We start from the raw sequence: 27,757 nt of genomic DNA on the forward strand, positions 1-27,757 counted from the left end.
ATACGATATCAGTTTTGTTATTAACTTTCCGTGGGGTACTTTATCAAATGATTTTTTTAAATCAAGAAAAATTGCTTTTACTGGAACGTTGTCCTCTCCGGAGACTAAAATATCGTGGGCGAAAAGAGCTAAATGGGTTTCGCATGATCTACTTTTCCTGAATCCATGTTGAGTTCTGATTAACCATTAATGCCCGTCTGGGCGTTCATTACCGAGCTGACTAAGATGTGTTCAAGGACTGTGCATGAGTTGGACGTTAAAGATATCGGTCTGTAAGTAGATGGCTGTTCTCTGTCTCCGTTTGTGAATATTGACCTTACATCAGCAATTAACCAGTCATTAGGTACTTCGCTTTGCTTGATGGATTTACTGAATATTGACTGCAAGTCACGGGCAAAATCCAATGCTAGTTCTCTATATACGCGAGAAGGGATTACATCTGGACCAGGTGATATATTTGGACTGAGCGATTTCAGTAAATTTTCTATTCCGTGCGCACTAATGTCAAGGGGCATCTTTCTTATGCAGAGATTGTCAACTGTCTCGGATGAGTTCTCAGAAGGCTCGGTGAACACGCTTTTGAAGTAGGAATTTAATAAATTGCCTTTATCGGAACCGTTTGTCAACACATCTCCATCATCGTTTCTCAGCGGACATACGATAGATCTTTTACCTTGAACCTCCCAAGCATAAGACCAAAATGCTTATGGCTATCCCCTATCTGCTCTACAAACTATTTTCTTTTAGAATTCGTATATGCATTCCTGAACGCTTTCTTCGTGGTGGCTTAATTAACCACTGCCACGATTACCACTTCGAAACTAATATTATTACCCTTTGGGACTATTTCCGATTCGCTCTGGTCGATTAACCTTTTTTTTCGCTTTAAATCCGTACTTAAAGGAACTGCAGCTTTTACTTTAATTGTCTCACCATTTCAATGACTTTAACCTTGACTGCCTTTGAAATAATGACTCAATTGACGTTTCTCTCGTTCTAAGTTATGACTTGCATTATTGTAAATTGATAATGATGATTCTTGAACACTGATTTTTCTATCTACTACTCTATTCTCATTTCTGGAACAACCTTTTCCTGTGAGAACGTTTGAATTAACCTCTTTATTTATCAACTCACTCTTATATCTACACCTTACCCTACCCTCTACTCATTGTCAGTGGCGTAGCCAAGAGGGAGAGCCCGCGGGTTCCGGACCCTCCCCGAAACATAAAAACATAATTACTTTCCTCCACGAAAGAAAACGAAATATTAAAAAATCATGAATTTACGACATATTTTTGAACACATGAAGTTTTTTCGATAATGAAAAGTGTTAAAATTAGTTTAAAGCCCATTACTTAGTATCCTGTTTTTCAAAAAATTTCCCTTCTGGTTTTGGACCGCCCCCCGAACGAAATTCCTGGCTACGCCGCCGTCTCTACTCTAAAAAAGACCTACACTGCTCAAATATGTTTCCCGCTACACAGCCAGCTGACTCAGCCGCCTAATGGACTACTCTGACTCCGTCATCCGTCACGGAGACTTGAGCCGAGGAGCTTCTGAGTCGTTGCATGATACTTTATCCATTACACCACCGGAAAAATTGTGCACTGAGGCAATCTCAATGCCCAATATGTCGGCTTCGTTCACAGATGTCCCGACGTGGGTAGATTCCATTATAGGTGAGTCGTGGGTTAAGCATACTTAAGAGAACATTGGGAAGAATTCGTAGCTGAATCTCTTGCGCGTTGTCATAATACGACGGATATGATTATTTTCCCGATATAAGGGGCATATAGCTTTTAAAATTCCCGGTTTTATGAGAGCATTACGAGAGCCTAATTTTGGAAGACAGAGAATTCCTGAACTGGCCGCTTTCAGACGCCAATGAGCTTTGCGTTAATTTTTTCCGCCATTGTACGATTTAAAGTTACGCAGTAAATTTTAATCCTCTGGTGCATGTTGGTGATGACTCACCCTCTGCCAAACACCTCGGCAGCTGGCATGCAGGGTAATATGTGGACGTAGGCAACCTTTGAACATTACCACGCCCGCGTCCACGCAGGCACCACCGCACACTCTGACTCTACACTCTCGGCCACTCTCATGTGTCACCTCGAACTGCGTATAATTTCGTTCGGAGTTGTCCGAAGATATCATTGGAGATTGAATCCGTGCCTTGATAGCAGGCCCAACGCTCCGTTCCAACGCTGTAGCGAAGCAGATAGGCGAGGGATGGCTTCGCGTAATCCGATTCGAACATCAGGCGGAAAGCAGCTGAGGCATTAGTGGAGGAGGGCCTCTCGTCATTCACGCAGTCACTTCGGGTGAATTTCAATTGCTTCTCAAAAATGATGAGATAATGAATATAAATTAACGTGAACACTCCTAATTACAGTTGTCCAACTCCCTGTTGAGGTGAATGGTGCGCCACGGCTTATTTCTCAGTGTAGCTAGCTTTGCGAGTGGCAGCATTTGGAAATCCTTAAACGTGCGGAGAGTGATAGTGCCTCCAGTGGTCAACTTGGATATCAATATTTTCGCTAAACGTGGGTGCTCTCCACTTCAGTCGCCTCGCGACGTTTCGCCCTCCGTCCCACGGTCCAGTGGAGGAAGGGAGACGGTCGAAAGAGAACTGCTTCAGCGGTAGACTCCTTGGAATGGAACAGACTGAGACTGAGGTCTTCGTTCCATCGCACTCACTTAAGCCTGAATCACACGATCATTTTTTTCGTCGCGAAAGTGATCACTACCGTGATCACTAGAGTGATCACTCGCAAAATGATCGTCGCCGGCAGTTGTTTTTCGCAATCGCTATGAGGATTCCCATCGCTATTTTTCATCACTCGTCCGGTCACTTTTTCGTCGCTGAAACCATCCCTAAAACCCCATATCAGCCAATCAGAACGCATGACCGCATGGTGTGATTGCAGCGCAGCGTTTGACAATTGTGGGAACGACATAGATAAACAAACACGCTATGTATTTTCGTGATGCTGGTCCCATGACAACGAGCTGTGATATCGGAAATGATGCGAAAAGCGACGGCGGGAGTGACCGTGTGATTCAGAAAAATGATCTCTTGAGCGATCGCTTTTCGCGACGGGAAAAGTGATCGCGATAGTGATCACTTTTGCGACGAAAAAAGTTAATCGTGTGATTCAGGCTTTAACACAATTTCGTTTTGAGCTGCACGAGAATTGCGTTTCGCCTAAGTGGAAATGACCCGTTTTTGGAAACAAAGGTCGAGTGCTATGGCCACAAGATTCAACACCGCCTTCTCGCATTGATTCTAGAATACAGTTTGCATTCCTCTCAAGTATTCGTGTTAACTGACCAACGGGTTTCACCGATTTACGGTATCGTCATGGAATTAAGTCTTTGTTTAAATCAGGGTCAGCCTGTAGTTTTGATAATATTTCAATTAAACCTTAACGGGTAAAGAGACTCACTTTAGATTTAAGAGCATTAACACCGAACGCATCACTTTAAAAGTTTCACTAAAATAAGGCGGACCTGAAAGTTTTCATCGTCAATTGCGTGAGAAAAGTGACAAACAGTGCCGCTACGAAGAAATGCTATTGTTCATCGCAGTGAAGGAACGCTCGTTTTCCACAGATCACAGTGTTTCTGCTCAGAGATTAATTTTTTTTTAGGTATTCGAGTGTCCAGTGAGTGGAGGGATTCCATTCTGACTGAAGGGAAATGAGTTCGAATCCCGGATAAGCCAACTAACTCTCCCGTCAAATGCCACCCATTCGCAAACCCACGTTCGAATGGAAGGAGACAAGTGGCTCACGCGCGCACTCTCCGTGTTTTAGGCCGGGGTGAGCTCTAGCTGACCCCGCCTCGAGGTTGGCTCCCGTGGTGCGCGCGAAACGTCGTGGCATCACGTAGGAGCGGAAGGGGCGATGGCAGCTCCGCTCGACGGCAATTTCCAGAGAGGCCCGCCACGCACGAACATAATTTGATAATGGCGAAGGGTCTGTCTCGAGAAACGTGTAATTTATTAAATTAAAGTAAATTAAGGCGCCTCCTCACCTGACCTACCAGCATTCCTACACTTCCCCTCCAGCCCACAGTGGAAAGAGGGGAGGGGTGGGGCCCACGTGATCGCCCTCCCCTCCACCGCCTTCCTCATCGTCGCCACGCACTCGTGAGAAACGTAGCCTCCGAGAGATGTGCTGGCCGCATTACATCCGAATTTCGATTGTCTGCTGTTTGAAATTAGCTGGCCTCTCCTTGTGTTTGTCTTTAGGCGGTTACCATAAAGTTTTCTTGTATAACGGTATTTTAACTGCTAATATATGGTTTGCACTTTAAATTACTACATAATAATCATCAGAGTCATCTACCAGTTGCTTGTCATACCTCATGTAGCACTTCAGACCACTGCTGACCTCGGTGGCGCCGGGGTAAAGTCCCCGAATGCTAGCCTAGAGGTCGCGGGTTCGAATCCCGCCTGGGTGGATTGATCACCATCCAGGGCATGGATGTTTGTGATTGTCAATCAAGTGAATTGTAAGAGAGGACAATGTTGTCCTAAATTCGCTTGAAAAATAAAGATGAAATTATAATAAAATATATTACCCTTTGACGGAAACGGAGATGATTTCGGTTGGAATGTTTGTTAATAACCATTTGGATGATGGCTTTAACCTCCAGATTCAAACATGCTTTAAATGACGCAATGAGTAGTGGCACAAATAAGCAAGCGATTTAGTTGACCTTTGCAATAAGAATATTGTTGGCAGCGACGAATCAATTTACTCTTTTCCCCGAATAATCACATAAAATTTCGCCTTAAGTAGTACGAATACTTTCCACAGTGCATATATATTTTTAATGAATTTGAACTCTCAGAAAAAGTGACAAAATAGAAAAGTTGAACTTTATTCAAATTTCGGGGATGGGAAAGTGTCTGCCACAAGAATATTAATAATTACACAGGCCAACAAAACATTTTGTTTGAAAACTTTTTTATTTTAATAGCTGATCTTTATAGATTTTTATGTGCTGAATCCAAACCTGGCCTTCGTTTTTTTGTTTCACCCATAGTTTCCAAGCAATATGTATTTAATATTTAGTCTAATACGGTATATAGGGAAAGCAATGAAACACTGCGTTACATCATAAAATTGTTTTATATTTACTACAGTGTGATAATACAGGGTTCACTTGTCAACTGGAATTGGTCTACATTTTCTTTCCCTTTTATCCTTGAAGCTTCTTGTGTAGTTTTTTCTGCGATGAATCGCTTGCTGAACTTCTCGGTGAAGTACCAACAGTAATCCCCCATTATCTTCGTTCATTAGACCTACTTTTTCAATTTTATTATAACTATAAAAAAGCTGTGAAATTCTAAAAATATTGCTTGATTTCATAAATTTAACAGTAAAATGTGAATAAATGGTGGGTGATACAACTTTAAAACCATCATATTTGGATTCAGCAACTTTAAAAACATAAGAATAAGGTATTTTCTGTAAAAAAGTTTTTTCATTGTTGGCCTGTGTTGTTGTTGAATTGCAATTGCGCTCATACTTAATTGCGATCTGAGACAATCAATATCAAAATGGGTGATATTGCGCAATCGTATTTTTTATACTAGCTCGACGTTCTCGGTTAATCAACCTCAAATGTTAATCTTTTATGAAAAATGTAATTGAACATTTTCGTCCATCCTTAGTTTTTTCATTTATTCAAAAATGCAGAATAATAAATAAAATGTCAAAAAAGGCTGGATACCCAAGAAAAACCGTTTTCATGGTATCAGAAAAGTGCTTCCAAAACGTTTATGCGTTGCCATGGCTCGGTGACGAAGGAGTTGTGTTCCCATGTTTGGAAAACGAAATAATGTTATAAATAAAAATATAAAAAATAACGTTTTTCTCGCCAACTAAAACTAAGAAAATAAATTTCTCTGTCCTATATCTGAGTCTCGATATGAATTGTTACTCAAATGGTGGCATACGTTATGACAATCATTGCGACCAAAACGAAAAGCGTTGGGCGCACTTACATTTAGTATTTGCAATAAATACCAATTTGGATTATTATCATTTACAGTTGGGTTTTCCATCGTTATGTAAATTGATGGTATCTGCTATTAATTGATACTAATTACTATTATTAAGGTTATTTAAAATTCAGTTTATATTGAATGAGAAGGTAATGCTTAACATCTGAACGTATAAGAAAATAGAACCTAATGAGTTCATTGATGAATGCCAATATTCAAGAAGTCATCAGTTAATGTTAAAGTATTCAGCAATTATGTATGAATTTTTTATTACCTGACACGCAATGTTTGAAGATTTAATATCTGAGAATTTTTGATTCTGTTTTAGTTCTCAAAGATCAATAAAGTCTATAAGTATCCGATTGCGTTGATTTTAGATAAGAATATGATTGGTAAATGAAATCGCAGTTTAGTAAAAATGTTTTTACAGTAATGTCACCTATTGCAAATACTAAAAGTAATGTGCGCCCAACTTTTTTCGTTTTGGTCGCAATGATTGTCATATCGTACGTCTCCATTCGAGTAACAATTCATATCGAGACTCAGATATGGACAGAGAAATTTATTTTCTCCTTTTTAGTTGGCGGGAAAAACGTTTTTTTAATTTTTTTATCTATAATATCATTTTCTTCTTTTTAGTTTTAAAATGAATTTTATAACTTTTTGTTTTAACTTAGGGAATTTAAGACACTCTTGTCTTCTGAAGCAATTATTAATGTCAAACCCGTTCTTGGAGCAAGTTTACGCCACGCTAGACCGATACTAGACTGACGCTCAAAATCTCGTGAAAATAGCCCCTAGGGATCAGCAATATTAATATGTCATATACTCGTGGCGCGCTAGTTATAACTCGGTTTCGGGGAAGTGCACTGCGTAAACGTACAATGGCACCTACACACACGGGTTCAATCTCTTGAGTTATGCACCTTCTGATATATTACAGTTTTTTTATCAGGCGCAAGATAAAGCAGATGAATCGAAATGAATATAGCGAAGCGAAGAAGGAGATTATGCGGATAGTTTACCTACTCGTGAACGTACTACATATAAAATCATGGATTTTCATGAGCATATGTGCACAAAAACTGGAAGATTGACCTAGTGATTTGTTCATCATCATCACGAATGCAACACGAACTGGAATTCATTTATGCTCAAAAGGGTATATAAGTTGAGATCATGGAATCTTCGGAACATGAGAACTTCCTCATCTTAGAATTTTCCTTTGAGTATAGTCGCGTGAATCACATTCATTATCCGTTTTTTTTTTATCATCAAACGCGTTCAGTTGGATAGTTTTGGTTTGTTTAGGTTTCGAAAGATCAAGAACACAGAGCCTACCTTTAGTTGTAAATCGTGCCGTGGTGAGCCAAGTACGTCCAAGGACTTTAAATATTCAGATAGATAGTTGATGACTTCGTCTTCGTTTGTTACACAGTTAAAAGATTTGATTTCATGCATAGTACCAACTATTTGATCCTGATTTACCTAGTTTGAGCCGTCCACATCTTCGTTCTAGGTCGTCGAAATTGCTCGCTCAATCAACCATTTGTGATTTTTGTGGTGATCAATCATATTCTGGAACTCTTTGCTGATGAGCTCACCTTCCGATTAAACTACTTTGCAAACATTCCGACGAAGTGAAATCAAACTGCTCGATTCGTCGACAGGAACACGGACATTACTGATTGTCAACATTTACTAGGAAATTTGTTTACAAACACGGTAGTGAAGTGTCAACTCGAGCTGATATTAAAAAAAGGCTTTCCGTTAGTCTCGATCCGAGCCTCCCCCGCACAGAAGTTGCATTTGATAACAATTAGACTACGACAGATGTTATTGTAATTACTATGTTCTAAAGTCAGTTAAATACAGCTATACTGACTGCAGCGCCTGCATTTTGGTGACCATTTTTGGAACTCCAGATTAAATATTTATTCCTAAATATGAGACGAAATACTGTTCCGATGGTGGTAAAAGAGTAAGTAAATTGCATTGTCATCAAGTTCTGAGCTAGATATAAAGTTTCAATGCTCTAGCTAGTCGTTAAGTGTGTTAAAATTGAGTTACAAAATTCCACCGTAACAAACAGACAGACACCAAAGTGAGTTAAGAATAACGTTGTAATAAAATGCTTTAAATGGTCTCCGCCACCACCTCCTTTAGTATTGCGGAGTCCGCCTGAAAATCCGTGCGTGTGCACACTGCACATATGGAATTTCTTGCCCTAGGATGGGCACATACAAAGACTATAGAAAAAACAAACAAGCGAATAATGAAAAGGCCGAACTTACGGGGAACAGTTACTTTGAATTTTCGATGAGGCATTTAATTTGTCATCGTCCATCGTGCATTTTGATGGGTTTAATAAAGTCGCCAATAGAGTCGCTGGTGGACAGGGCCATGCGATTTTCACAGTCAAATGAGTGGAAATGAAGGCTGTGAAGCGAAATTCATATTGGTAACGATTGAAAATCTAATTCGTAACTTTCCATTGTTTTTCCTCTCGATTTTAAATAGCATATCGTAAAAATGGAGAATAAATAGATTGCTCGCACCAATTGCCACTGCGCACACTTAAGAAAACGGATTGAAGTATTTGCGCGTCTTCGGGACAGCGTCGTCGTCAGCGAGCCTTCACCCGCTCTCCCCCACAGCCTCTCTCGGCAGTCAGCTCCTTACCTCAAAGCTCGTTGTCGGCAACTCAAGGACAGCCACCCGATCAACAGTTGGTCGCCATAACATCAACCGTTTTTCTCGCTCATTGAGTAGGTGCATTATGTGCTCAAAAGTTACTTGTCAATTGATACAATGAATCTGTTTGAGAGAGACATTCTCGAAACCACTCTGGATTTAACTGTTATTTTTATTTTTTTTTGCTTACCTCGATTTCTAAATCGAGTCGACGTGCGAATATCAACTTTCATAAATCAGGCGACGCTTTGGCTATTCTCCACAGAGAATTATATAGGGAGCTACAGTAATTGTTGGCTGCGATGTATCGATAGAGTCAGAACGCGTGCAAAGAAGAGCTGCCAGGTACGTGAAAGGTCGTTACGATAGTCTTGTTGGTGTAACTGACCTCTTAGATAAACTCATGGGAATCCCTGACGGACCGTAGATTGAAAAATAGATTAAACGTATTAGATAAATTCAAGAGCAGTGTCTTTTCTAACGAAGTTAACTATATCTTACGGACGCCAAAATACTACAGAAGATCCGATCATATAAATAAAATAAGAGAGATGCATTGTAGAACAGACAGGTTCAGAATGTCTTTTTTTCACGATCAATAAGAGATTACAACGGCAGCGATAGAACTCATAAATATGACTTGTAGTGTATCCTACTAACCTATATAAAACTTAATGCATGTTTCTTAATTTTATTATTATTCTAACAGCATAGGGTAGTATAATTTGTTAGTATACGTGACGCTTTTTGGACCGTGTGGTGTGCATTTGGGAGTCCAATTGCATGCTGCATGCTGGTGATTGATCACCCCCTGCCAAACACCCTAAAGGTGGCTCGCAGGGTATTATGTAGATGTAGATACCTCCACTGCATAAACGCTCAACAATCGACCACCGAATAGAATCCGCTCATCTAGTACTACAAGGGCTATCTAGATGAGCGGATTTGATTCGGTGTGCGATTGTTGAGCGTTTATGCAGTGGAGGTATCGATATGTTCTTTGATTTCCCTGTTCTGATATAATATTTTATTATCAGGTAAATGTTTGTGAGAAAGTTTCCTTGTTCCAACTGAGTGATATTCTTTGCTGTTTCAGTATCTCTGAAAAATTCCGAAGGTGACCCCACTCACTGGCAGTCGCATTGGGGACCGCCTAAAGATTTACATTGAAATGGTACGTATAGTTCATGTAAAATAAATTGCTGCAATCATATTACTTTATTATAATTTTTAGTGGTTCATTACGAGCAATGCGATCGAAGTTTGGTGAGTTTGAAATGTCTAACGCGCACTCGAAGAAATGTGTGAGTATTCGAAAATTCGATAGTCGAGTTGACTAGTAGACGTAGACTTAGCCTACGAGTTTCAGCTTTTGTGAACGTAGCAGTCACCCAATATAGTTGTCGAAGTGAGCGCCGAATACCTTTCCGTCAGACGCTATGGCCAACCGTCTTCGGACCCGACGGCGTAACCTGTGTGCAGTGGCGCAGCGAGGGGGGGGGGGGGGTTTTGGGGGATTAACCCCCCCAGAGCTTAGAGAAATTTTTAAGTTTAATCCATTTTACTTATTTGGATCAGTATTACTTATAAAATAGTATAAGGTTTATCAAATATCCCTTAGAAAGCCGTAAAACTCGCCATTTTGAGCCATAAATCTTAAAATTATTCTCGAGGAGGGCCCGCGCAACTCTTGTTTACCCTGATGGGTATGCAAAACCCCAACACCCGTAGTAAGTATTATTTGCGCCTAAAACCCCCCCTAGCTTTAATTCCCAGCTGCGCCTCTGCCGGTGTGAACCGCTGCATTGCTCATGCTTTATTTACTCAAATGCCGGGATAATAGGTGAAATTGTTAGAATTTCTTATGAAAAAATGCAACTTTTAGGTTCTAGCGGAAAATTCCGGTTTTCCGGTATTTGACGTCACGTCAAGTGGTGCCATCTTTTAGCATTTCTATTACTACGTAAATCCGACGTTAATTTTCGTTTATTTCTTTGTTTTCTTTTACTTCTTGGACTAAGAAACAAATAGTTTTTTATGGTTGATTAGACGAAGTAAGAATTAATTTTTTTTAATTGATCAACAAAGATAAGGCTGAGTTCAATAGTTCGTTCGCTTCGTCCACTTAAATTCCAGAGGAATCGACATCCATAAAAATCCTTGATGTAACTTTTAATAATAATTCCCAAGGTTCCCAAATCTTGCAACTTTAGCAAGAAAGTACTCGTCCAGCCACACAAGTGCGTTGCGAAAGACAAAATTCTGCAGGCTGTAATACTGTAACATGGAGACGTCAAAACTTGCTGCCCGAGCATGTAGAAAAATTAGTTTCTCTGCATGAGAATTTGAAATGGTCAAATATCACATGATTCATTCATGAATATAATCTTTATTACGTTTGTATGAATGCCTTTACTGAAGGCTCTTCTGAGCAGCTTGGACATATACATCAATTAAATTGACGACATACTGCTAGAGGTAAATTAATTTCAATTGTGCTCGTAGAGACAGTACTGTATAAGACACAGTAATTTCAATTAAATGGGTTGGAAGCCAAGGGGTACAAGTGACTTTTTTCTCAACAGATTTAGGCAAAGTTAATTGTTATAATAAATACACAAAAACTTTATTGGCATGGGATACGAGTAAGTCTGTTCTGTGCTGAAATCGAGTTGTAAATCAAATGCACTGCTTTAGTCGATCTCGTTTGTTTTCTATACCAAATTTTTTGTACCTAAATCTATAAGTATAGAAAGAGAAATCACTTTTACCCCTTGGCTCCCAACCCACTCAATTCATCTCCTAATTGTGACACAATTGCGATCAACATTCCTCATTGTATCTTCTTTTTTAAATCAAGGTAAACATTCAAAATAGAAAGTTCACAAGGGCATTGGAAAAAAGGGAATATGTTGAAGCATAGATCAGGAAAGGCCATACTGGACTCGATACTTGCGACAAGTTTTCAACTCGACTCAATACTCGGCTCGATATCCAAAAGCACTACTCGCACATCCCTATAAACTCGACTCGATTCATCGACTCGAAGTGTCGTCTCAAATGTCGCCGGAAGTGTCATGGGTCGGAATACGAATCGATGCATGAGCCTCCAGCATCGGGGAATTCGCACGCTGGATAGCACAGTGCTCAGGATCCAAGGTTTGCTGCCTCGTTCGAGGCGGCAAACCTTGGATCATAACACTTTGCGAGGGCATTGATGCCAATAGCATTTTTGAAAACGATACCGACCAATGGGATCCATAACTCAGACTCTGAATTGATCGCAGCATAACTCAGACTCTATATTGATCGCAGTTCATTTTTTTATGGAAATTCGTCGAAACAAGTAACAATTCAAGACAAAAAATAATAATCTCGAAATAATTTGCATCTGACAAATGAACATCGTTTTTGGGTGTACTTTTTGTATCACTTTTATCCACGGGCGTTTCCTTCGCGCGCTGGAGACTTCCTGATAGTGTAACGATTACCTGTTTACCCACCATTAGTGTATTCATAATGTAAAAATTATTTGGGTTTATAAATCCCAATTCAGACGAATGACAATGTTCAATCTTATCCTCATTTGAAAAAGGCCAGATTGTCGCACATGCGATGCCACTCCACGTGACGTCATAGGGACCTAGTTTCTACACGAGTAGATAGGAGCTTTACATCGCCTGAGATTACCAATGCATGCATGAGGCACAGAGCTCAGGGAAACATGCCTTAATAATCACCTATTAAAACTGCCTAAGGTCGGAAAGTTTCCTCCGTTTGATAAAGTATTAATAATCCTTATTTAAGCCAAGCGCTACCAGCTAGCAGGGTACTCTGCTACCTGCTATCATCCTGCGTCGTATCAGCGCTCAAAGCCTCGCCCCAAGGTCACCTCACTTGTGGCAGCGGGAACCAGAATGACGTCACACGGGGTTTTCCCAGCATTCCTACTTAGCCGTCGCGTTTTCGCGCGCTTGAAATTTTTCGCTTTTCGTTTAATCGCGAAAAATAGATACCGTCATTTAAAAATCTAAAAGCGTGAAATATTTACTTCAGGAGTAATAATCTTTCGATTTAGGCAATAAAAAATAGGAAACCACCCTATTCGGTTAAAATTTGAGTAACGTCTTCTGTGTGCAGTCTCTGACGAACCGCGCAGCCTTCCTTTGTATTTTATTCAGTTCACGGATTAAATCTTTCTGCACCGGATTCCATATTCCAATCACTGCATATTCAAGGTGCGGTCGGACGAGTGTGAAATAACACCTTTCTTTTAGCCTTTAATCCGAAAATCTTCCCACAACAAGCTGGACGAATCCGCAGCATAAAAATGGTTATAGTTGGACGAAAAATTTACCACCATGCATTTGCTCAGATTAAGAAACTGTGTGTTTTTGGGGATGTAGGCTGCATTTGTGGATGTGTGTTTGGGGAACTGCCACACAGAGGACTCTGCTGCCGTCCGTCCACACCCAATATAAAGCATTCCTTTTGCCGCGTGAACGAGGATGATTGTCAATCGAGCCAAAACTTTTAAAATCGACCAATTACAGGGAAAGTACACAAAAGGTGTATTGTTCTTCACTCAGACTCCCATACGTCATTTATTCTTAAATAATATCGTCCGCTTTTTACAACCAGATCATAACAATTACCTCTTCATCGGATATCCACATCAATTATCGGTGATGAATGATCCCCACGAATACGCGGTAGCCAACGGTGTACCTTTGCAACCTTGGTGGCGAATGACGTTAGCACTTCCACGTGACAAGGGGGTGGGGGGTTACTCGGGCGACTGCATCTCTCTTCGGCGCTGAAAGGACGCGTCCCACAATTCATTGCGTGCCCACCACTCGAGACGAAACCTATTTCCATCGCTGTTTTAGCTGCTCATAATCGCCTCATTTGTCCAATTTTTCGCCTGAAAATCTGTGAATCGAATTTTAATTGAAAATCATTATTTAGCGTCTGAGGAATTACGCCAGTAAAATCATAAATCTGCTGGATGAGAATTTTCTATCCATTAACTTTCAGATCATCCGATACGCCACAACATGGACCGTAAATATTCGACCATATGGGATTGCACTGCTTTGTTTCCAAATTATGCGCGACCTAATGATATATCGGCGGAGTGGCTTTCGCCAAATCCTTTCCTCACGAAATGGGTTCAGATTGTATGTTCCCGAATTAGCGTATGGATATTTAAATAGCGTATGCTTAGAGAAGTAAATTTTGCCACAAATGCTGAATCAATCCCGTTACACGGGGCATTACATTTTGGCGTTATGTTTAAATTAGGATCGTAAATATTCCACTTATGAAAGCATGATATGGAAAAAGCAAGCCTGGCCATCTATCTCATACTTTATAAATTAGAGAAATTATGAGAAAGAGATAGTGTTATATGAACTACTGTTATACAATTTCCAAAATCTGCCATCGACGGCTAACGAATCATTCATGCTGTTTTTCTCATTGATTTTTCGCGTTGCAGTTGACACGATTTGTTATTATTGCATCGTGTTCCGAATGCAATAGCGTCGGTTTGTTGAATGCACTCAATAAAAATGCAACCATTCGCCGGCATGATGATTGCACAGCGGTGTACAGTGAACTCAATCGCATTATCGACTGGCCAACCTTATACGGTGCCTGTGGGTGATTTTGTCTTGTCAAGACGGCCGTCGAAGTGTAGGCTTTTGATCGGATCATCATCCTTAGAAGAACGCTTCAAATATCGATAAATTTTGTTTATCACGCCGAATTTTGCAATTGTCCATTATTACTGAAGACGTTACGTCGCTATATTGCTCTTGAGATATAGTAGGGTGGTGTCCTATTTTTTTATTGCCTAAATCGAATGATTATTAATTATGGAGTACGTATTTCACGCTTTTAGATTTTTAAATAACGATATCTATTTTTCGCCATTAAATGAAAAGTGAATATTTTCAAGCTCGCCAAAACGCGAAGGCTAAGTATGATTTCTGGGAAAAGCCCGTGTGACGTCATCATGCTTTCAGCTGCCGCCGTGCTAAGTCACCTTGGTGTGAGGATATGAGCGCCGCTACGATTCAGGCTGCTAGCAGGTAGCGCTTGGCTTAAATAAGGATTATTAATACCCTATCAAATGAAGGAGACTTTCCTTACATAGGCAATTTAAATAGGTAATAATTAAGAAATGTTTCCCTAAGCTCTGTGTCTCATGCATGCATTGGTAATCATAGACGATGTAAAACTCCTATCTACTCGTATAGAAACTAGGTCCCTGTGACGTCACGTGGAGTGGCATCGCATGGGCACCCATCCGGCCTTTTTCAAATGAGGTTAAAATAGACCATTGCCATTTGTGTAAACCGGTATTTCTAAAACCAAATAATTTGTATATTATGAATACACTGATGTTGGGTAACGAATCTCAATCAATGCCTTTCGTTTTATTTGATGAAGGAAACTACCCTATTAGGCTGGGAGCCGCTGGAGACTCAGAGGCTGCGCTCTGGGCTAAGATTGCTCTAACGATTGACAATTAACATCTTTAAAAGCGACGCGGACAACATAACAAACAGCCCCAATATATTTCCAGGTCCGATAGAAGCGATAAATAAAGAGAGATATTTTACCGAACGGATAGATATGGGAATTGGTTTTTTCCCCGAACCATAAGGTACTTTAATAAATGCTAGTCGTCATCTTGTTTGAGCATTTGATTTTTATATGCAGACGACTGGTATCCTAACACCCCCTGCCACACGCCTTTTTTAGGCGGCTTGTGGGGTAGTATGTAGATGTACGCTACTCCCTGATTGGGTCCAACTAAGTATTTAGTATATTATCGGCGATCCAGAGGGCTCTGAATGGCAGTTATTTCTATTTCCACCTTTTAACACTTCCTCATTTAAAATTAGGGTAAATATTTCATGAAAAATTATTTAGCTTCACCGGAATTCGAACCCAGATCTCCCGATTGCTACTGGTCAGGTACGCCGCCATCATCTTCCTTCATCACGGCGGATCACAGACTGTGTTTACCGAGCAAGGTGCAGTTGTATCAGGTCGCCATGGGAGCCACGCGAAACGGATGTCCATCCGGGAGTGCCAACGTGCGAAAACTTATATTTCACTCCTTTATCGCTTAATCACACGATATAAAATAGTAATTCAAATGTTTGATTAAGGCATTTTTGACCAAAACACATGCGTATTATCAAAAATTATGCCTGTGGTACAGAAGTGTGTGCTGCCGGAACGACCGTTTGATCAGCGCGCGTGAAATTCAAATTTTCATTTTTTATAACGCAATCGCAAAAATTGGTGAAATTCAAAGATTTCCCTCATGAGATTCTGAGTAGATAGAAAGTAAATATTACTTTATAAAATCGTATCGGGTGCAGTCGTATTGCAGCGGGTGGGTAGCATCGCCTCAACGCTTGCCGCGTCGCCGTACTCTCCGCCGCCGCGCCGGCCAGAACCGGAGTCGACAGCACGCAAGAAAAAACTATTTAAAACTCGAGGTTGCGAGGTGGTGCAACGTTTGACTTTAGATTCACAATGCAGAAGCTTCATAGAACGACGTGGTATCTGTCACTTGGCGGAGGTCCGTGGCAATATCTACTTTTTCTCTATGTTTATGTAAAAAAAATGGGCTGAAAACAGGCTCCGCCATTTTCTTATATATCTATGGTTATTGATGAAATAAAATCTTTAAAAACCCCTCAAATGGAAGATGAAGAAGTGTCAATTAAAATGGTATAACAGTTTTGGCGAAAAACTATTCATGAAACCACTACACGAGGATAAAGTTGGCAGTTTTCAGAAAAAATCGAGGTTGGCCGGTTTTCGCTAAATTTGTTCAACTTTGACCTCACGTATATTGTTAAGATGAAAACACCGGAAAGAAATAATCTGGAATACTATGTACAATTTATTTGAGAATATGTATGCAAAGTTTCAACTTCCTGGCTCAAAAAAATCGTTTTTGAGGTTTTGGCCAGCTTTTTTCGATTCTAGCCCACTGTGCGTCTGTATGCTAGACGTGCTGCGCCCTCTGCCTCGAAGTGCTCGCCTTCGCCGCGGATCGGCGCCACTGTAGCGTTCGTCCGTGATTGAGGGGGTTTGGGAGGGGCGTGGCGGAGAGAGGGGGTGATGGATGGGTGCAACTGACCCTCCCTTAATCGACTGCCCCTCCACCCTCTGCCGCCATTAACGCTCCACGGGGGATGCATTTAAATTAAAAATTAAGGCGAGTGGAAGACAAGTCAAACAGTCGTCTTCGCCTAATTTCAACGAGGGGCAGTTGAGATGGGAATGCCTCCCTCCAGATGGAAGCACAGTTCGGAACCCACGCTCGCTTAGGTATGAACAAGAGAGCAACGGACGTGCGAAGCGCGGCGAATGCTCTCACTAAAGGCCGTTTTACACGGGCACGGAATTGCGCAGGTTAGAGCTGCATTAATTTCTAAAATGGCGTGGAATTGCCCGAATGCATGAACGAAATTAGAACAGGGGCTATTTTGCCGTCTCGCATCCACGCATTCTCGCATGTGTTCTATCAATTCACCGCTTTACACGACGCAATTTTGATTGCGCCTTCGCACGTACGTCTGATTGCGCAATTCCGCGTACCGTGTAAAACGGCCTTAATGTTATTCTCATGGCACACTTCGATGAAGCTTAGATTTTATATCTTGCCGCATACCTCACTTTATGTGCCATTATATGTGTGCGCTTATTGAATAATTGATTGAACTAAAATGTGCAAACAGTATAAGCAGAAGTGAAATAGGAAAAGTAAAGAAGAAGAATAAGGAGCTGAAGCGAAAAGAGGAGAAATATAAGGTCGGAAATTGACAATGTAAATTTTGAAAAGGCAAAAATATTAATGGCGATTTTACGTACGAACAATTCCACGCTGAAGACTTTGTCGCTTATATAAATTTAAACTCTATATCGATGGCTAAGATCTAGCAACACGTATCTTCAAAAATAGCTACTTTTTAGGGGAGCAAAAAAACGATTAATATTTTTAATTGTACACTGAAAATAAAAACCAAAAGTTCATAAAACTGATAAAGAAGCAATCATTTGCAAAAAAAGAGAGTTGTATTTGCTTGTATTTTATTTTTTTAATGTTATTACACTTCGTTTAAGATACCCGTCTCAAATCGGGCGAATTTGAGATACGTGTTGTTAGGACTTAGCCATCGATATTCCCTTTTGCTTCGCAATTATTTCTTACTGCCACTATCATACATACTTTTCGCCATAGCCAGAGTGGTTTTTTTAAGAAGGGGAAATATATCTACGAAAAACAGGAAGTGTAGAAACACGAAAGCACTATTAAAAATTTTATCGTTAAATCTCATATATTTTGTATGAAAAACGTTAAATAATTATAAAAAAATTGGCGTTTGACGATTAGACATCCGCCGTAGTCTAATGGCTACAGCATGCGACACTGCCACTTCCTCGTGGTGAGTTCTGGGTAGGTTCTTCACGAAACTAGCCGAGAGCTACTTAGTGAAATGCTTGGTGTTCAGGTTCTGTTCTTTCTCAGCCTTGGCTGAATTTCTTGTTGAAAATAGCTCCACAGGTACGTTATGGTTGATGTTAATTTCAAATAATTTTCCTTATTATTACTTTTTGTTAGATTATTTACTACTGTATGATGACTTATTTGCTAAAAACTTAAATTCAATGGAAATAAATATTATTTTACCCGCGACTTATCTCCCAAAATGGAATTTTAGGAACGTAGGCAAAAATGGGTTGTGTCGTGGGGGTGGTATATACTCTAATTGTGTTGTTAATTCATAGACATTGCTTAAACCATAGATTTTGCCAAATAAACTTCAAATTTTATTTTTATAAACATGTATCCACTATTTATTATTATCCATTATCCCACATTTTCATAAAATTCGTCTTCATAGCCGTTTGATTCTGAAATCAGCCTCATTTTTCGCAAAATTTTAAACTTTAGAGCTTGGACGGCAGTGGTTAATATCATCCGATTTGAAAAAACTTTTGTGCGAGATCCTGATATCATTTCGCAACTTTCCCGCACTGGGCAAATTTGATGAGGAAAAATAACCTCTTTCCGGCCCACCCTATGCGACTGCTGCGCTGAGGTGCGTCGGATAGAGAATGTCGAACATGTATCTGTTGCCGTGGTGTAATGGTTGCCGTTATTAGCTGCAGATGCGTAGATCACATGTTCGGTACTCCCAGATGTTACTGTTATGGCATCGTTAGCCCAGTGGTTACTGTGGTCCACTACGGAAGTAAAAGTGGCGAAGAATGATCGTAGGTTTTCCCGGCGTATAGAATTGTGGAAGGTTACACGGGATTTCCATCCCATCGGCCCATCGTCTTCAGGCATGAAGTTGACGCAACTATCAGAACAAGTTTCCGCACATTGGTGAACACAATTGTACCTTCCTTTTTTTTAATTGTCGCATGGTGAGATTTAAATGTTTTATGGTTTAGCGTTCCCATTTAATAATTGTGCACATTATCTACATAATATGCTCGATATCCTAGACGTAAGTAGACTGCCCTAGCAGCAGCCCAACACCATCAACATCATACTATTTTCTGCCAAGCGATCCGGATTTCACGAGCAAATACTCTGTGATCAGGGCTACCAACAGAAATTTATGTTCGAGATGATAAAAGCTGTCGACTCCACACCTTTTCAACGCTATTCATCGCGAGTGGACATACTCTATTGCTAATTTGATAATGAATGAATACGTTTGCACTCATTTGAGCGCTGCGGACAGGAAGCGGGGGTTTTCCCATGGGGCAACGGGGATCGGAATTCACTTTTGGGTCCGCTGGGCGCACTTGAAGTTTTTCAGTTTCCGGAAGTGACGTCATGGTTTTCCGGGGCGAGCTTATGCATACTCAGATTATAATTTAAATTAGTGCTTCAAAATTAAAAGGCTCTTTCAGAATTTCTGTTTTTAGTGCATTAATAGTGTACGCTCCCTAACATAGTGCACCACAGTTCATTAAGGCCGTTTTAACACGGTACACGGAATTGCGCAATCTGACGTGCGTGCGAAGGCGCAATCAAAATTGCGTCGTGTAAAGCGGTGAATTGCTAGAACACATGCGAGAATGCGTGGATGCGAGAAGGCAAAATAGCCCCTGTTCTAATTCCGTTCATGCATTCGCGCAATTCCACGCCATTTTAGAAATTAATGCAGCTCTAACCTGCGCAATTCCGTGCCCCGTGTAAAACGGCACCTTAAGTTCCGGTCTATCTCTTCCCCTTTAGTGATGCACTTGAGTTTGTATTTACTGAGCAGGTATATTGCCTTGGAATTGGGCTCGTGCCTCGCGGCACAGACCCCAGTGGGCGCCACAATCGCGCAGGCGCCAACTAGTCACGCCCACTGTCGCAAATCGCGTCCCCCCCCCCCCTCCACTCGGCGCACGTGCGTGATGACGTCCAATGGAGAGGCGGCCTCGCCGAGAGAGGGTGATAGGACAATGGGACGCGTGCGGAATACCAAGCAGTCAATTGCGCACGCCACGAGCTGGTTGGCCTGGCGACCAGCACTTCAGCATTCGAATTTAATTTTAAAGATAGAGGAATAAATAATGGGAAAAGTTATTCTAATGGGAATATTGTTGGTAATGCAGAATTAAGATTAAGCTGCATAAGTGCATGCCCTCATTCACACCCGGCTGAACATAATCATACCCAAGCACTTCGTCGATAATCACGCCTATTCATTTTCAATGCGATGCAGAAGTGAATTCTGATCCGGTAGCGCAGCTGCAATCAGTGGCGTAGCCAGCGGGGGAGTCCGGGGGGTCCGGACCCCTCCGAAATATAAAAACACAGTTACTTTTTCCCATAGAAGGTAACAAAATATTGAAAAAATCATAAATTAAAAAAATATCTTTTTTAACAAATTAAGTTTTTTTTCGATCATGAAAAGCATTGAATTAGTTTAAAACCCTCTACTTAATAGTACCATATTTTTCAAAAATTTTCCCCCCTGATTTCGGACCCCCCCCCCCTCCCGAACGAAATTCCTGGCTAAGCCACTGGCTGCAATTAGAAAGATTAAAACGTGTTTTTTTTTCATTTGATTTGAGGTTTTCATGAAAAGGCGAAGTACAATATTTTACCATCTTAAGAGTGTCTTTGGAGCCTCCCGTCCCAAGGAGGCATCGGGCCCCTTGCCCACATCTTCTCATTCGTAGTGTGTGTCGTGATGTCGGTCGCATTTGGCAATGAGTGAGTGAAATGACTCCATGCGAAAGCCAAGTCGCTTTCCCTTCGGCTCTCCGTACATATCTACGAATTTAAAGAAGCAGGTGGTAAACGAAGCTCCATTCCACGCGAAAAGAGATTGGAAAGCAACTCCGGAAATCCATAAACTGAAATCTGAAGGCGTTTCCTAAAATTTGAAACTAGGAAATAGGCGCAATCAATAATCTAGCTAATATAAAATTTTTAGCAGTTACTTATCGCGTGATTTGCTGCCGAAATTATCAGTAGGTTATGGATGGAATCGTGGCTTGGTGAGCAGGTTAAAAAACTGAAGCAAAACGTTGGGAAGTGATTCACTCCGGGAGCGCTGAAAAGTATTAATAATGAAATGGATGGGTATTGTAGTCGCAGTTTACTCACAATGAGCACATCAGTGTTACGCAACGATGAGCCCCGAGGCAAAAACTACGCACGTATCAGAATGGTATCTCGCGCCCCCCTGGGGGGGCGTGGAGAAAGTCCAGGGGGGGCGTGACACCCAAATGAAATAGATAAAATAATTACAAAAATAATTTCCTCAGATCTTTGAAATAAAGTCTTCCTAAGTTTTCATAATTGTTTTTCTAAAGTTTCAACAAAGTTGTAAACTTTATCAAAGAAGGTTACAGGTAATTATATTAGTTTTTCATGTAATACTTGTTTTAATTTTCATCATGCATACAATTATTGAATCTTTCCATTCTGCGTTACCGCATTCAACAGTGAACAAAAAAATCTACCTACTCACCGTATCAAGTAGGCACATACTTGTACGAGTACAAGTACTTGTACAAGTAGGAGTTGGTATGTACGGCACCGTGGAAATAGGGTATTGCAAAATGGAAAGCTGATCTGTGTAGCGGGGGAGGGGGGGCGTGGTACAAAAAAGTTTGGGAACCCCTGATCTAGTGTATTATCGACACTCCAGAGGGCTCTGTTTGACGCAACGCCGTGCTGTGAACTCAACCCAAAGTCCGTGGATATCTAGAGGCTCGAGAAGTTGCCGACGTTTGAAAAATACTGCGGGTCTGTTTATTTTTCAAACTCAATCGACAATGAAATGAATTCGGTGAAAGGCGAGGCCATTAATATATACTCACAGGCAATGAAAATGTCTTATTAAACGAACTCTCCGAGGCAAAAATGCCTCGTTCTTGCTCACTTAACGATTTCCAATGGAACCGTATCAAAGGATTTTCAGATCGGCGTTGTTTGGGTCACGGCGTTTCCCGGGCAACGCGTTTGAGGGGCGGGGAAAGGAAAGAGTCGCTTGATGGAGACCTCGATTCGTCGTGGGCCCCTGAGCACAAAAGGCCCCCAAGGACGAATGGGCCACTGATTGAGACCTCCTACCCACAATGCCCCACGCTCCATTGTCGTGAGAGTGCAGGGGTGCCAACCGGCCGATGAAAGCGAATGCCTTCATCCACTCGGCCTCTTTCAGAAGCAATGCATTGATCTCGACATAATAGCGGATTATCGGTGTTATGTAGACAATAATTTGGCGGTAAGCCGGTGAAGTAAATTCGTAATGGAACAGTGAAGAAATGGCGACGAGCTAATCATGAAATTCTCCTGTATTTTGTAAATTTGACAACCGTTGAAGAGGAACAATTCGCAGACCGTCGAAGGGAAACACGATGGATTCACGGAACAACTCAGAGTAATAAGGACCCCGGGAAATTGGGCATCGGTTCGTTAAAGGGAGGCTTCCCATTCCGTGGGTCCGGGATCGAGTGCTAGAGATCTTTAATTGGGTGTCGCTGCGGCCGTCCATCGGCGTCTTTCGCGAAAAGCAGGAAGCATAGACGAGTGAAGATCGTTTACTTTCTATTTTCTCATCGAAAATCAAGAGAAATATATAATTCTCCAGTAACAAACATTTCTAATAAGTCCATAAATAATTTTCAGGGTATTCAATGTTTTTCCAACAGTCCCGTTGTTGTCAAACTTTAAATGTTTGTAGTTTGGTTCCTACAGGTTCCGGAGAACCTCTCAACTCCGCTTGGCTTCCCAAGGATACATTTCCTTCATTAGTACAATAAACCTAAATTAAAATCCATTATATTTCCCATTAGAAATTACTGGGGCGTTTGACCTGTCAATGGTGGTCTCTCACCGCCTCTCCAACAGTGGAAGACTCGACACTTGGTGACGGAGTGTGCAGAATGTTTGGTAATAATTGAGAGAGGGGCCGCCAGGGTGGAGAGGAGCGAGGCAGTCGTGGGGGCGAGGCAGTACGGTGCATTACGTGGTGTGACGAGGACCGCGAGCCGGACTCATCGGGGGAGAGGGGAGAAGGCATGCAGGGAAAGGTAGGTGGACATCGGGGAGTTCTCTCTCTCCTTTTCCTTTTCAGAATACAGTCCATTTTTTATCTGCTTTTTTGGGGCGAATTTTTAAATTTCACATTTTCGTGAAATTATATTGGCCCAGACATTTGTTGGTCCCTCGGGCCGGATGAGAATCTGGCATATCACGGGGGTGGCGACTTTTGTGAGTCCATGAAATGTAAGGCGGGTCACAGCATGTGTTTTGATGTCCGATTGGAGAATTTCCTCGAATGGTAATTGATTTTAGTAATTGACGGCAGTAGGACTGCTGTGGTGGGCAGAGTGCTGTCTTCACTCCCCGTGGTCCCGGATTCAATCCTCGGCTCTAGCAGACACTCCCCGATCGCTGCTTGAGTGTTGCTAGGGGATTATTCCAGCTCAACACTCCGTCCGTCGGATGGGACGTTAAGCCGTGGTCCCCTCGGCGCCATTCGTCGAGGGCAGGCTAATGCCGGCGCCGGGTTTCCTTCCACTCTTCCTTCTCTGACGGCGCAAATGACCTGGATGTGAGCTCGGATCGTGAAAGTGAAAATCGCACTTTCATTTTTATTTTATCGCACTTTAAATAAGAGTTTATCGCATTTTCCAGCGTCTATTTTTTATTTTCATAATGAGGTAGATGACGATAAAATGTAGTGAAACATAGTTATACATACAACAAAATACAGAATATTTTAAATAACCATGTTGTAGAACAATAATAAATTAAGGAATAAGACATATAGTGGTGGAGGTGTAGCTTGCCCGCGCCCACTTGTAGTTCGCGGCCACGTAGAGTCCCAGCCAAATAGCAGCTGGCCAGTCGCTCACATGCTTTAAGCGGTGAGTGTCAGCGGAGCATTTAAACTGCGCTCGGCACAAAATGTACGAATTTTGCCGTCGAAAAGGCAAATTTGCGTAAAAATATCATTAAGGTCCAGTCATCTCATCTTTGTCGCAATTATTTGCGCACATCGCATCTATATCGCATTTGCGATTTTCACGCATCTCTAATAATGAGGAATGCAGAGCCATAGAAACTGAATAATATCGACGGATGGGGTTGAGGGGAGGGGCAGTTATCCATAGTGGAAGAATGATAGACTTTTACTCTCTCTTCGATTTTTAAACACACTACTCTTTGCACGTCACAGGAGCAAGAATTGCACTCGGAGATGGATCTGTGAGCTGCCACTAGCAGTGTGTTCTAAAAGCGAACGAAGTGGGAGTGGGCAAAGAGTATGAGGGTTCAGGGCGAACCGTTCGAGGATACAACACACCGAGGCCGGGAACCAAGCCCGTGGCTTATACGCCCGATCACCCGGGGAGGGGCTGGCGAGGAAGGGAAAAGGAAAGAGGCGCCGCCGCGATAGGAGCCCCATCGACGCCTCTGGGAAGGGATAGGTACGGAAGGGACGAGACGGGGAAAAACACTTCAACGCTATAGAAGCGAAGAAGGCTCTACTATTAGCGAAACCAGGCAAAGCCATTAATGTTCTATCGACTTTGGAGGATCATTCTGTGAGGAAGAATGATCCAACGATCAAATCGTTAGATAGTGGGAGTGGGCAAGTGTTGGCGGGGAAGAGTGGATGGAGAAGCACCCTCACCTGTATCCGTGCCTCCGTGAGTCCGATTTTCATGGCCAGCTCCTCCCTGCAACGAGACAATGCAACATCAAACACACATCACGCCACAAACCCAACCTTCCAACAACCACCAAATGCAACATGTGGTATCACTGTCATGCAATCGATAATATATATTCATTTTCCATTCGAGGCACAAACTGTTATTATCATATTTTCTTAATGAGCCAAAATCAGTCATACAGTGGGCATGCAGTTGCGCAATCTGATGGGCATGCGAGCGCGCATTTCAAAAAGCGGCGAATTGCTCAAACGCGTGCGAGAATGCATGAACGCATGACGGCAAAATAGCCCCTTCTCTAATTTCGATCGTGCATTCGCGCGAATCGCACGCCAAGGTGAGGAAAAAAATGCACTTCTGCAGTTGCGTAATTACGTGCCCAATGTAAAACAGCCTTGAATAATGTACAATGCAATAATCACCAATGATTACATGTTATATCATCAAGAATCGTACAAGGAACAAAGAAACATACGAACTGAAAGATTTGGCTTGTTCCGGAAATGAGTGGAGTGGAATGATAATGAGTGAAATGGAGAGGTATGTTGTGTTGCGCGTGATGCGATCTCGAGGCTACGTTCCAGTCCTCACTTAAGGCCGTTATACGCGGGACACGGAATTGCTCAGGTTAGAGCTGCATTAATTTATAAAATAGCGAGAAATTGCGCGAATGCATGGACGAAATTAGAACAGGGGCTATTTTTCCGTCGCGCAAACACGCATTCTCGCATGTGTTGTAGCAATTCACCGCTTTACACGACGCAATTTTGATTGCGCCTTCGCACGTACGTCAGACTACGCAATTCCGTGTACCGTGTAATACGGCCTTTATACTCTCCACTTCGATGCATATTTTTTCGATTTTTATATTTCGAGTTGTCAGTCATGAATCGAACAGAAAAATATATTTTTTCAGAAACGGGCGAGCCGCTGTCAGCAAACGAAAGTTAACGTTGCGAGTGTGAACACCGCCATGCTTTTAGGATGCCGGGTGCCTTGTAGGTACTTCTTAAGGCCGGCGATTATTAAGACATGTTTCCCTGAGCTCTGTGCCTCATGCATGCATTGGTAATCTCAGACGATGTAAAACCTCTATCAACTCGTATGGAATCTAGGTCCCTGTGACGTCACGTGGAGTGGCATTGCATGGCCGCCAATCTGGCCTTTTTCAAATGATTTTTAGATGGACCATTGCCATTCGTCTAAACTGGGATTTCTAAAACCAAATAATTTGTATATTATGAATATATTAATAGTGGGTAACGAGACGCATTCAATGCCTTTCGTTATCTTTTATGAAGGAAACTACCCTATTGGGGATGTCTGTCAGGTAGCGAGCATGTGCCACGGTTGAGGGAGATCGAACGCCGCCACCGAAAGCGAATGGAATACGCCGAATGGAACCGTTAGCATGTGAAACGAAGCAAAGACAATGGGAAGTGCTCAATCGATATCGATCAAACTCTCTTCCTCATTTTCCCATTGTGTACCTATTAAGGCACCCAACTCCTTACATCGATCGAGTGGAACGGACAAATAGACGAGGAGTAAGCATCATTTCCCATCAGCCCCTGGAATTGGAGGACGCACGGATTCATGAAGAAAGTAGTTCTTTTAGCACGAGGAAACGAGGGGAGAGCCTACACGATTTTAGGACCTTAACAAATGCGTCGAAGATACCGACGAGGATAATCTTTAGAAGCAGCGATAAGGGCCCCGCGCACCCCTTGGCGTGGAGGTTCAGCAGGGAAAAATTATAACCAGTTTAAAAAGCTTGTTACAAGTTTGTAATATTTCAGAGGATCTAAATGATTAAAAAATGATACATAGTTTCTACGCCTATATAATACCCTGCGAGCCTCATCTAGGGTGTTTGGCAGGGGGCGATCAATCACCAGCATGCAGCATGCAATTCGACTCTTACATACACAGCACATGGTCCGAAAAACGTCACGAATACTAACAAATTATACTACCATATGCTGTTAGAAACAATAATAAAATTGAGAATCGTACTTTAAGGTATACATAAGCCAGTAGGCTACACTACAAGTCATCTAATCTATTAGCGAGTTCTAACGCTACCGTTATAATCTCTTATTGATCATGAAAAAAACACATTCTGAAACTGTCTGTTCTACAGTCTATCTCTCTTATTTTACTTATATGATCAGATCCACCGTAGTATGTTAGCGCTCGTAATATACGGCTTACTTCGTCAGAAAATACAGTGCTCTTGAATTCATTTCATAAGTTTAGCCTATTTTCAGTCTACGGTCCGACAGATATTACCATCCGAGTTCATCTAAGAGGTCAGTGACAAAGTAATACAATGGCACAGAGCTCTTGGAAACCTGTCTTAATATTCACCTATTAAAATTGACCATGGTCGGAATGTTTCCTTCGCTTACTAGGGATTTAATAATCCTTACTTAAGGCAAGCGCTACCAGCTAGCAGAGTACACTTCTACACTAGTTTCTATACGAGTAGATGTGTTTTTTACATCGTATGACATTACCAATGCATGCATGAGGCACAGAGCTCAGGGAAACATGTCTTAATAATCACCTATTAAAACGGCCTATGGTCGGAAAGTTTCCTCCGCTTGATATGGTATTAATAATCCTTATTTAAGCCAAACACTACCTGCTAGCAGGGTACTCAGCTATAGCAGCCTGCATCGTAGCGGCGATCATAGCCTCGCTCCAAGGTGGCTTCACATGGCGGCAGCCGGAACCAGAATGACATCACACTGGCTTTTCCAAGCATTCATACTTAGCCGTCGCGTTTTCACGCGCTTG

The 27,757-nt window shown here is 41.7% G+C and overlaps 1 protein-coding gene across 1 annotated transcript in view; it reads right to left on the reverse strand.

The window, feature by feature from the left end:
- Nucleotides 1–27,757, reverse strand: part of LOC124167670 (homeobox protein aristaless-like) — a 147,324-nt gene that overhangs the window by 10,096 nt on the left and 109,471 nt on the right. The window contains exon 3 of the mRNA XM_046545654.1: nt 24,916–24,961. Coding sequence (XP_046401610.1) covers nt 24,916–24,961 — 46 coding nt within the window. The remainder of the gene's footprint in view (nt 1–24,915; nt 24,962–27,757) is intronic.

This window comes from Ischnura elegans, chromosome 11, assembly GCF_921293095.1.
Source record: "Ischnura elegans chromosome 11, ioIscEleg1.1, whole genome shotgun sequence".
NCBI classification, from domain to species: domain Eukaryota; kingdom Metazoa; phylum Arthropoda; class Insecta; order Odonata; family Coenagrionidae; genus Ischnura; species Ischnura elegans.